This window comes from Coenobita brevimanus, chromosome 59, assembly GCF_032717465.1.
Source record: "Coenobita brevimanus isolate Jiangsu-jjx chromosome 59, ASM3271746v2, whole genome shotgun sequence".
Lineage (NCBI taxonomy): Eukaryota > Metazoa > Arthropoda > Malacostraca > Decapoda > Coenobitidae > Coenobita > Coenobita brevimanus.
The window spans coordinates 24319835-24333025 of NC_137012.1; the positions used below are offsets into that span (position 1 = coordinate 24319835).

General features: G+C 39.3%; 1 protein-coding gene across 1 annotated transcript in view; it reads right to left on the reverse strand.

Annotated features, from left to right (window-relative positions):
• LOC145402807 (methylmalonyl-CoA mutase, mitochondrial-like) overlaps positions 1 to 13191 on the reverse strand; it is a 78965-nt gene that overhangs the window by 38962 nt on the left and 26812 nt on the right. Inside the window, exon 8 of the mRNA XM_080274707.1 lies at positions 7656 to 7832. Within this exon, the coding sequence (XP_080130833.1) occupies positions 7656 to 7832 (177 nt within the window). The remainder of the gene's footprint in view (positions 1 to 7655; positions 7833 to 13191) is intronic.

Below are 13191 nucleotides of genomic sequence, written 5' to 3' on the forward strand. Positions count from 1 at the left end.
CATATCCATTCCATGAGGTGTGCAATATTCCAGCTGAAAGCACACATGACTCTTGTAAAGTATAGCTAACTGCTCGTCAGTGTGGAAGTTAAAGCCTCTGTACAATAATCGAAGTTTCTTTGAAGCGGTTTTAGCATGTGATCTAACATGAGAGGTCCTGTTGGGGGCACTGTTAAGTGAAACACCAAGAATTTCAATACAGTACTTTTAGAGACGTGAATATTAGTAGCACTGAAGGTAATATAGGATTATGACAATATATGTCTATAAGTAAACTGAATATATTTGGATTTCCCAGCATCAATGATTAAATATTATTTCATTCCCATTCCTTGATCTTAGAGAAGTCCTGAATTATGGAGATTGCTGTATTGAATTGTGAGTTAGAGATACTAAACTTTGTGAATGGATGTTTAAGTATGAATGAACTGTGAAGTGTTGAGTCATCAGCATATGAGTGAATGGAACCATGGGTGACAGCTTAAGAGATCCTTAATATGAATTAGGAATAGGGTAGAGCCAGAACCGATCCCTGTGGTACACCAGCATTAATCGAGTGGAAATTGGAATATCATCATCTACTTTTACTCTTAGCTTTCTGTCACTAAGATTTGGGGAAATCAGAAACACAAAAGATGATAGGCCATTGCACGGGAGTTTGGATAGCAAAGAACACTGCCACACTCTATCAAAAGCTTTAGAAATGTCAAGGGCTACTGCATGGGTTTCTCCATGCTGGTCAATTGATTGATGTATGGTATAAGTCAGGGGATTGAGTGTATCAACAGTGGATCTTTTGTGAAGAAAACCATACTATCTATCACTGATTAAGTCGTTGGATACAAGATGCTTTACAATGTGCATATTAATTACAATCGCAAATATCTGAACAAGAGATGTAAAAGCTATTGGTCTGTCATCCATGGGGTCAGAGAAACTTCCATTCTTTGGAATTACATGGATACTGGCTTCTTTCCAAGAGTTTGGAAATGAAAAAGTACATATGTATTGTCTGAATAATTTAGCTTGAACAGCAGTAAGTTCTGGGGAACATTTTTTCAAAAACAATTGGAGGAAATCCATCTGGATCTGGAGCTTCATTGTTTGGTAAATTGTCTAAAATGGATTTTATGTATCTAGCCTGTATCTTAAGTGGAGCTATTTCTGGAGAGTCCAGTACATGGACATTCTGGCTGACTTCCTCTAAGGTAGAATTTCTGGCAAATGTACTGGCTACAATGTCTGCTTTACCACGCTGGTCATTTAAGGTGTTACCTTCTGAAGATTTTAATGGGTTATGACTTGTTAAAGTTATTACTGAAAGAAGTGAGGGTTGACCAGAATATTCTATTGTCATTAGAATTATTTAATAGTTTAGATGCTTGGTTGTGAAGAAAGTTGATTTAGCAAGATTAATTATTGCTTTTGCATGGTTTCTAGTAATTTTATAGTGACTGAGTGATTCAGATGATTTTGATATTAAGTAGAAGTATATGCTAAGGACTTTCGGGTCACTGCTACGGCACAGTTGCTGTCAAATCATTTTGAGGAGTCCGATCTTTTAGTGAGCTGTTGACTAAGTATGAACAATTCCATACCAGTTTGTATTAAATCAATAATGTGGGACTGGGTAGAACTGATACCACTGGAGAAGAAAGACTGCCATGGAATATCTGCAAGATAATTTCTAAATCCATCCCAGTCTGCCCTACCAAAGTGCCATCTGGTTACCCTGACTGGTTCAGAATAGGAGGTTTGGGGCAACTAACTAATGAAACTTTTATGAGATTCTGGTTGGAGGATCCAAGTATATCCTGTATTGGTCCGGATTTTTTGTCAGGAATAGGTCCAAGAGATAGGCATTATTGTCAGGATTATCTGGTATTCTGGCTGGTCGTTTTACCAACTGCGCGAGGTTAAACGAATCTGCAAACAGCTCACATTCTAGACCAGTATCGTCAGTCCTGGCAGAATGAGATAACCATTCTACATAATGGATGCTAAAATCACCCAAAACAGTAATTTCAGTGGTAAGGATGAGGTCAAGGTTAGTCAATTGTGTGGACCTGCTAGGTGCTGTCAAGAGTTTTTATGATGGTAGTGAGGCATGTGTAAGGGTAAATAGGCATCTAAGTGAATGGTTCATGTTCGGTGTAGATGTGCGACAATGTTGTGTGATTTCCCCATGGTTGTTCAATATAAATATGGATGGGGTGATGAGAAAAGTAAAAACATGAGTAATGGAGCAATGGATGACATTGGTAATGAATGATGATGGATGGAATATCTCAAATTTGTTGTATGCTGATGATGCAGTTACTTGCAAATACCAGACAAGAACTTGGTAGGCTAGTGCAGAGTTTTACTGATGTCTGTGAGCATCGTGCCTTGAGAGTAAATGCAGAAAAGAGTAAAGTGATGGTTATTCTGAGAGAAGGTGACTCCCAGTGTGATGTTACAGTGAATGGAGAGAGACTGGCATTGGTGAGAGAGTTCAAATACCTGGGTACAGTGACAGAAATAAGAGGAAAATGTGCAAAAGAAGTAAAAAGTAGAGTAACACATGGAAGGAAAGTAGCTGGTGCAACAAAGGCCTTGATATGAAATATAGGTTTTGGTATGCAACTCCATGAGGGTTACATGAAGGAGTGTTAGTGCCAACTTTAACATAAGGATGTGAGACTATGGTGTGGCATGAAAATGAACAGTCAAGAGTGATAGCAGTGGAGATGGGGCTGCTGAGGAATGTATGTGGAGTACAGAGAGTGAATTTGATAGGAAATAATGAGATTTGTGAAAGATGTGGAGTGGGGAAGTCTGTGGACAGCAGAATTGAGAGAGTGTACAGAGATGGTATGGTCATATGGAGAGAATGGATAACAATTGAGTAGTGAAAATGCTATATCTGAGTGAATCTGAAGGAGGGAGGAGGTAAGGTAGGCCAAGGAGAAGGTGGAGGGATATGGTGGATGAGTGTGTAAGGGAGAGAAGTTTGGAAGTTGGTGAGGCTAGAAGACTGACAAGAGATTGAGCTGACTGGATAAATATTGTGAGGAGAAGCGCATGATCAGGGATTTGGCATCCCTTTTTAACGTGACAGTGTTCGTACCGACTATCGGATACGTTTATGTGAAGCTACAGAATGTGGTGAATGTTCTTGGCGTATTAGATAAAGCCAGGATTCCGGGGTCTTGAATGGTGAGTGAGTGGAAGTGTGGCCGGCCCATTAGATTGGGGAAATTTGGGCTGTCTGGACAGTGCTACTTCTCACCATGCCCTAGGGTAGGAAAGGAAGTCCGGATGATGATGATGATGAATGATTATTTGGTGGTATGCGGAGAAGCCCACCATCCACTCACTCAGTGTACTGCTGCTTTGGGTGTCTGCCCCTTCCTCTCTTCCATCCTTCCTCTTCTCTATTTCTTTCCTTCATTCTATCCTCTTCCTTCTGCCTACTGGTGACTTTACACTCCCTCTTCTGTCTTTCTTTCCTTCATTCTTTACTCTTCCTTTTGCCTATGGGTGACTCTACACTGAGTGATATGCCAAATGGTTTCCTGTACACCAGGAAACCATGTACTGAGCTGGGTGGTAACCATACAACCAAATTATGGCACCTAGTGGTTTAGAGGGTAATTAAGGTGCTCCAATCGGATTGAGCCAGTGTACAGTAGGTTTATATGTTACAGGGAATTTATGTAACCAGTGATTTTATGAAATTCCTAGTGAACTTGTGAAATGATTTTCAAATGGGATGTGTTAATCTAGGTTAGGTTAATCTAGCCCTGCAGTCAGGTTAGGATGGGATAATCTAGGTTAAGTTTAGGTTATGTTAGGCTAAGTTTGGTAGATTAGGTTAGGTTAGATTAAGTTAGATTAATGTTATAATAAGCATTCATCCAAATTAATCTAACTTAACCTAACTAACCTAGCTTAAAAAACATAAACTTAACCTAGATATCCCAGCCTAACCTAACCACAGCCTATATTAACCTAACCAAAATTACCCCATCCCAGCTTGAACTCATTTCATGAAATCTCTGGTTACACAAATTCCCTGCAACATATCCAAAGGATGGTTGGGGTTAATTGCTCATGTAATGTCACTCAGCGATGAGTGAGGCAGGTCACTCTCATCTTAAATGTCAGGACCAACTTGCCTAGCCCAGGGATCCTACACTCCTCATTAGGCAACAGGATTGGACGATGGATGGATGGACACATGGATGGACGGATGATTACTATCATTATTTTACAGTTCTTTTGTATATAAATTTTAAAAAACAATGACTGATGAACAGTACTGAATGGAAATTCTTAAAGGTGAGTGTTTATCTTGAGTGAAAATGACACATTATGCAACAATTTCTGCAGTGTTGATCAAGAAACAAGCTTTTTTTTTTTTTTTTTTTTTTTTTTTTCAGAACTACTTCCCAGAATTAAGGCATCTTCCACAATGCAGCATTTTAGATGTTGCAATATATGGGTAATCTACTTCTTATGTAAGTATTCCTACATTGTGGGCCTTCATGGGTCCAAAGGGGGTAATAGAAGATTGGCGTACCATTACTCTTTATCAGCAGCACAGTGTAATAATCATAGCAATCAGTGGCAATTTCTGTGATAGGATACCAATAATTAAAAAATATATATATATCACCATCATCAGCCAATCCTGTGTTGCCCCAAGAGAAACACAGAAGTCCGATGCTGGGCAAGTTGGTCCTGACATTTAAGATGAACGTGACCAGCCTCACTCATCCCTGAGTGGCATTACGTGAGCAATAAACCCCAACTACTCCTTGAATATAAACCTTCACAGTCTCGGAGCACATTAATTACCCATTAAATCACCAGGAACCATAATTTGTTATATGGTTACCACCTAGATAAGTAAATGGTTTCCTGGTGTTCAGGAAACCATTTTCTTGTCACTCAGAGTAGAGTCACCCGTAGACAGAAGGAAGAGGAAAGAATGAAGGAAAGAAAGACAAAAGAGGAAGGAAGGAAAGTAGGAGGGAAAAGCAGAAAGGGCAAATAATAATAATATAAATAATAATAACTAAATTTTGAAACTGCTGGAGCAATATTCAGAGAAATTCACATTCATTCATTCATCATCCAATCCTACGGTGCATCCTGAGGAGCGTAGGAGCCCGGGGCTAGGCAAGTTGATCCTGACATTTAAGATGAGCGTGACCAGCATCACTCATCCCCAAGTCGCATTATGTGAGCAATAAATCCCAACCACCCCTTGGATATGAACCTTCACTGGCTCAATCCGAATGGAGCTCCGTAATTACCCACTAATCCACCATGCACCATAATTTGGTTATTTGGTTACCACTCAACATAGTAAATGGTTTCCTGGTGTACAGGAAACCATTTGGCTTGTCACTCAGTGTAGAGTCACCCACAGGCAGAAGAAAGAGGAAAGAATGAAGGAAAGAAAGACAGAAGAGGGAGTGTAAAGTCACCCATAGGCAGAAGGATGAGGAAAGAATGAAGGAAAGAAAGACAGAAGAGGATGGAAGGACAGATGGCTGGATGAGAGGAAAGAGCAGACACCCAAGAGCAGCACTACACTAAGTGAGTGGATGATGAGCACTCCCACCTACAACAAGAACTTCACATTCCAGATTAAAATACTTTTATCAATGTAGACCTACTATTAAGAGACTTCTGGTATGACTCAAAATTTTGTACAGCTTTTGTCCTGTGACCTTGAGAACAAAGTCAAGGTCATTCATACTAAGCAAATCACGTTCACTCGTGACCCACTATCTTTACACCAACTTTGGTCAAAATTGGCCAAATACTTTCTGATTTAGCACTTTCAGGCGCATGGTGGCCATTTTGATTTTCCCCAATATCTCAGAAAGTATTTGTTGGGTCACAGTATCACTATCCAGGTGCACTATTATATGCTGGCAATTACATACTGGAACATTTGCAAGGCAATCAATTCAGTAGCTTTTGCTGTGCAGGTGCAAAAATTGAAAAAATAAGAGGGTGCTAATGTGGCACAAATGCTTGGGTAAGAAAAAAATTTTGCGCCAAAAGAAGCCTGCAACCAAGTTACAAAACTCCTGTGAATTTCAAGTCTCTATCTTGAACAGTCTTGGAATGCCAGCCTTCTAAATCTTCCCCCCCTCCCCTAAAAAATAGTAATATCTACAATATCAACAGGAACTTCATAGAATATGGAGTTCTTAACCTATCTTTCTATCTACTGCCAGATGCCTCAATCCCATAAGGAATGGCCACAAACAAATTGCCTCCATGTCGCCCTGTCCCCCACCATTTCACTGCCCTTCCCCCCGCTCACACTTTCCCCCTCTCATATACCTCTCCAATCCATCCCTCCACATCATCCTTGGCCTCCCCCTCCCTATTCCCCCCTCCACCTCACTCACATAGGCTCTCCTTGTTAGCCTCTTACTCTCCATCCTCTAACAGATACAATGAACAGGAAATTAGAGTCTGTGGGAGAAAAAAACAATTATGGGTACAGTAAAAGTCCAATTCTTCGGCATCCAATTCCCCGGCAAATCTGACATTTCGGCAGTTTTGAGAAATAGTCCCATTTACGAAAATCTCTGATCGTTCGGCAGATTTTCCGATTTTTTTCGTCCCCTCTACTGCTGGGGACTTCTTCCAGCAGTAGCAGACTCCAATCAACCCCTTCTATTGTACATATGTAAATAAGGAACCTACTATAAGTTTAGGTAAGTGCATGTGAACTTGTAGGCCTACTGTATCATTACATTTATATACAGTATGTTCACTAATTTCTTTATTTTTCATATTCATGTATAGTACTGTATTCATTACAGTATTGTACAGTATCAAACAGTATACAGTACTCTCTCCAAACACATTTGTACTGATATGAGTAGTGATGATAATGTTCACCGAAACATATAAGGTACTGAGTGGGTAGGGTTTTTGATAATTCGGCAATTTTGATATTTGGGCACTTGCCTGGTCCCATAGATGCCGAAAAATAGGACTTCTACTGTACAATCGCCTCAGAGACTGCTGCCCATCCAAACATATAATTTATCTGCATTAAAATCCTAAATTCATATAACAGGCCTTGCAAGACACACTACTTTAATCTACCTACTGTCACAGCAAACTCATATTGCATACTCCTGCATGTGCTGCCAACAAAATAACCTGATGTCAAGACTGGAGGAATGTGAGTAAGAAAAACTCCATGTGGAGTGGACGCAAACCTAACCTGTAGTGAAATGTGTCACACAGCTACAGTATATACCCGTAATACCAGGTGTCATCTTAGAGCAGTAGTGTCATAAATTATGTATTGCAGCACACTACACAATGTAATAAAGTATTAAATATTAACTTAACACACAATAATCCTGAGAAATAAAGTTAACTGATTGTATCCCCTGGAAATAGTAGTATTGTACTGTACTCCACATATCAAGAGTGAGAGGGAGAGGATGGAGTTCAATCATTTAGTCCATTTGGATCCCTGGTTTTAAAAAAAGTTTGGATACTGATACTTGACTTCTGACACTGAAACTGAACACAGGCTTCACATAACAGCAAAATGTCACTTCACACATACAAACATTTTAATTTCATCAGTAAATATTCTATTCTTTCCTTCAAACACAGAGTACCTTGGGGATCCCAGTTTCCTCTTGCAGTATGATCTGCGTGTTGCGAGCAATGCGCGCCGAGAAGACCGTGGGGAGTCCTAATGCCTCATCAAATGAATTCGTGTGAAGAGACTGTGTGCCGCCAAAAACTGCTGCCATCCCCTCAATGGCGGTCCGAACTATGTTGTTGTATGGATCCTAGATTTGGAAAGATGCAGGTCAATACAGTATCATGAAGGCTGTACACAAATGCAAAAATAAAAAGGAGATACTGATGCTGTGTGCTGAAGGACAAAATATAACAGGACAGAAGAACTCCACTTAACTGGCAATCACACATCCAGCAGATTCAAACAAGACATAGAAATGAAAAGTAATTATCGTACAGTAACCTGGTAGGTAGGGGAGCTCACCATCCATTCACTCAATGTAGTGCTGCTTTGGGTGTCTGCCCTTTCCCCTCTTCCTTCCTTCCTTCCTCTTCTGTCTTTCTTTCCTTCATTCTTTCCTCTTCCCTCTGCTTATGGGTGACTTTACACTCTCTCTTCTGCCTTTCTTTCTTTCATTCTTTCCTCTTCTTTCTGCCCATGGGTGACTCTACACTGATGACAAGGCAAATAGTTTCCTGTACACCAGGAAACCATTTACTATGCTGGGTGGTAACCATATAACCAAATTATGACACCTGGTGGTTTAGTGAGTAATTATGGTGCTCCAATCGGACTGAGCCAGTGCAGGTTTATGTCCAAGGAGTGGTTAAGGTTTATTCCTCACGTAATGCCACTCAGGAATGGGTGAGACTGGTCACTCTCATCTTTAATGTCAAGACCAACTTGCCTATCCCCGGGCTGTTAAGCTCCTCATGGAGCAACACAGGATTAGATGATGGATGGATAGAAAAGATAATACAGTACTACAGTAATAATAATTTTTTTCTTTTTACCATTATTATTATTATTATTATTACTATTATTATTAATATTACTGTAATGTTTTTATTATTATTATTATTATTATTATTATTACAATTATTATTATTATTATTGTTATTATTATTATTATTATTATTATTACTGTATCATTAATGAATTATTATTACTATTATCATTATTACTGTTATTACTGTATTATCAATGTTATTGCTATTATCATTATCATCATCATCATCATCATCATCATCCGATCCTACGTTGCCCCATGAGGAGCGTAGGAGGCCGGGCCTAGGCAAGTTGGTCCTAACATCATTATTATCATTTGGAAAAATTACACACATTTGACCACACACAAGTTTGAACTTTGTGTGCCATCTTCCAATTTGTCCTTGTTTCAGTGTTCTGACCAAGTGATTGCATTTATCAGAGAGCTTGACCAACCTCCACAATAAAAAATCTTGATGGCAGTTTACTATTATGGGAAGCCTTTTGCTTTTCACATATTTTCACCTGAATATTAAATCCAATTTGTTTTTGAAGAGTAAGGCAGCTAAAAAAAAAAAAAAAAAAAAAAAAAAAAAAACAGATCCATCCATCCATCTATCATCCAATCCTACATTGCCCCATGACGAGCGTAGGAGCCTGGGGCTAGGCAGTTGGTCTCGACATTTAAGATGAGAGTGACCAGCCTCACTCATCCCTGAGTGGCATTACATGAGCAATCAACCCCAACCACCCCTTGATATAAACCTTCACAGGCTCAATCCGACTGGAGTGCAATAATTACCCACTAAACCACCAAATGCCAAAATTTGGCTATATGGTTACCACCCAGCATAGTAAATGGTTTCCTGGTGTACAGGAAACCACTCAGCTTGTCACTCAGTGTAGAGTCACCTACAGGCAGAAGGAAAAGGAAAGAATGATGGAAAGAAAGTCAGAAGAGGGAATGTAAAGTCACCCGTAGGCAGAAGGACAAGGAAAGAATGAAGGAAAGAAAGACAGAAGAGGATGGAAGGAAGAAGGATGGAAGAGAGGAAAGATACGCCAATAAAAGTCGGGTTTGTGAAATTAATTTACAGGGGAAAAAAATATATAGAATGAATGTGCTGACTTAGGCCACTTAGGCCAATTTTGTTGTTTACATAGCTATTCCCATCTTTTGCATCACATGCACTGCAGTAAAATCAACTTGGCACAAATGTTTTTATGTCACTATAATTGAACATAAACAGCTGACAACACCAAAAACCAATTTCTAAAAACTGAACATTACAGTGAATGTTAAACAGGCGCGTGAAGTTTTTAAGAGAATGAAAATACAGAACCATTACTTGGGATCAACTGGAATTTTGAGAATCGATTTAATTTATTTCAAGAGCAAAATTAAAGTGTAAGTTTATATCACAGAATACTGACACTGAATATTTTATACAGACTGCAAAAAAGAATATGGACATACTTATCTAGGGAATAGAACAAAGTCGCCACTGTTAACTAATTCCATTATGTCACCACCCTTTTCTGTTCAACTCTCTAATGCAAGAGTTAACCGTTGCTCCCAGTCCTTCATTTATGCAACAGGTCAACTCTGGAACTGTCTCCCTCTTCTGTATTTCCTGCTTCCTATGATCTCCAGTCTTTCAAACGCAGTGTGTCCAGGCATCTCAATATGATCGGATCTTGAATTTGGCTCTCTCTTGTATTTTATATTTCTCTTGGAAGGAACTGTTATTGCAGGCTCATGGCCTTTGGTTCCTTCTTCCTTGCATAAAAAAAAAAAAAAAAAAAAAAATGCCACAAAACCTTCACGGCAACTTCAATTACATGACGAGTGCAGAAGGCTGTACAAAATGTACAATAATCCTTGTTCTAATATCTGTACAGCTTATAACAGTAATTTATAGGATTAAATATCATTTAACTAGCACAATTCTTAAGCATAACTTTGAAATTCCTTTAACTGCTGGTTAACACGAATTAGGCATACCTGGATGAAATTCACCCAGTGATATTGCAACACTGCTTTATACACATAGTTCCTTTATCTCCAGAACATTGTTTCTCTCAGTAGTTGCAATGCATGTTGAGACTCAGAGTTAGGTGGGTGGGTGACCCTCTACACCTCAGTCTTCATACAGCATTTACAGATATAAGGTGATTTTCACCTGGCTATGCCTATTGTGTGAATGGTCACACTCACACAGTAAGCAATGGTCAATGATGTTTTTTTAATGAAAGTTGAGCTAGCAGCCTGTGTTTGGGAGGTTTTGAGGATGTAGACAAGGAGTATAAAATACACACACAAAAAGTTCTTACTCATTTATATTTTTAGCTATCAGCTCTCGAACTTGGTTGTTTATTCCAAAAGCGATCTCAGGAGATTTTTATTACACTGCTACCCCTCATTAAATTTTCTTTGATACTTATATCAGTGTGAACAAAAGAGGTTCTTCCACACTCATACCAAGTTTCATGAAGAAATATTGATTAGAACTTTTATTTCCCCCCCCCCCCCCAGGGTTGGGTGAGTAATACCCGGATATGCCTGTGGTGTTATTAACCTGTTAACTGCTCTATACAGCCTTAGCTGTTCTGAGTCCAACTGCTCAATACAGCCCTGGCTGTGCAGGTGAATTTCGAATATAGTGCCATGGTGACCAAGATCAACCCATGAAAGCATGTTTGAGCCTTCAAAACCGAAACTGAAACAGAAAACGAAAACCATACATTCCAATAGCAAATCAGACACTTCGATGTTCATCCATGGCTTTACCAAGGTAATACTGAGCTAATATTTCGTTACTATATACTTTGGCATGTGTTCTCTCCATTCCTATGACAAAATTTGGCCTTTAGGAAATTTCATTTTTACCCCTATGTCTGTGCATCACAGACACCTCCAAAAAACTGCCATGCACAGTTAACGGGTTAACAATAACCTGTGCCTATCCACGGTTAATGGGGTTATGCTGCAGCAGTAGCAGTTGTTGCAGCCCAAGCAGATCTCCAGTGTTAAACTAGTAGACTGCAAGTTGAGGCTGCCCTCCTCACAGCTCTCACCATCTCTTTTTTATATCAGAATGTGAAAACATCCCTCTCTAGCTGACTGGTTCTGAAGTTTGTGAATGATTGAGAGAGATGACTTCCATTATTTGGTAATAATCTAAAAATCACAATCACTGATAAAATAAACAGTATATTATGCATACACAACACCTTACATCCCTGGGAAACAAATAAAAATGCCTCCCACAAATTCTCCATGCATAAAGGGTGAATAGGAGAGGCAAGATATGGAGTGCTGGGAATCCCTTCTCTTTGTATAGCACTGGAATGTGGCAAGTTCAGTGTCTAACATCTAAGTTGCAAGCAGTCGCATCTAATATACTATAGCAGTAGACGTGTGTGTGTGTGTAATTCACCGGGTCAGTCAGGATCACTTGATGGTCGTGATCGTCAGCTAGCTGGGAGCTCATATAGTCCAATCTAAGGGCAAGGCTGTGACCTTCTCTCTCTCTCTCACTCTCACACACACACACACACACACACACACACACACACACTTGGGTAAATCATCTAGAAAAACACAGTATGATAACAGAAAGACAGTTTGGTTTCAGAAAAGGAAAATCATGTGTTACTAATCTGTTGAGCTACTATGACAGAGTAACAAACACAATACAGGAAAGGGAAGGATGGGTGGACAGTATCTATTTAGATTTCAAGAAAGCTTTTGACACAGTACCACACCAAAGACTTTTATGGAAGCTGTACCATCAAGGAGGAATTCGAGGCAAACTGTTTTGTTGGATGCAAGACTTTCTCATAAAAAGAGAAATGAGGACAGTACTAAGAGGAAACTACTCATCATGGAAAGAAGTGACTAGTGGAGTACCACAGGGTTCGGTGCTGGCACCAATCATGTTTCTAGTGTACATAAATGATATAAACAGTAACACTGGAAATGAGAGCTATCTGAATATGTTTGCAGATGATGCAAAAATACAAAGGAGAATTACTAGCACAGACTCTTGTAGGGAGCTACAAGAAGAATTAAATAAACTTCATGAATGGAGTAGTACATGGCAAATGGAATTCAATGTGGACAAGTGTCATGTAATCAAGTTTGGTAAAAGTGGAAAAAGACCTGATTGGGATTATAAGTTAGGAAATAAAACCCTATACACATCAGAAAGAGAGAAAGACCTAGGTGTGATTATCAATAACAGACTATCTCCGGCTGACCACATCAGCAAGAAGGTACGGAACATGTATACACTGCTTGCAAATATGAGAATAGCATTCACATACATAAATGAAGACATGCTAAAAAGGATAATAACATCATTCATTAGACCAACCCTGGAATATGCATCAGTAGTCTGGAGTCCTCATCTCAAAAAGCATATAGACAAGATTGAAAAAGTTCAAAGGGCCGCTACAAGATGGATACCAAGCTTAAGGGACCTAAGCTATGAAGAAAGACTAAATAAACTGAATCTACCAACACTACAGGAGAGAAGGAAAAGAGGTGACATGATAATGCTATACAAGTGCATATCAGGAAAGGAGAAAATAGGCATAAATGATTACTTAACATATGGAGAAGCATCAGCAAGAGG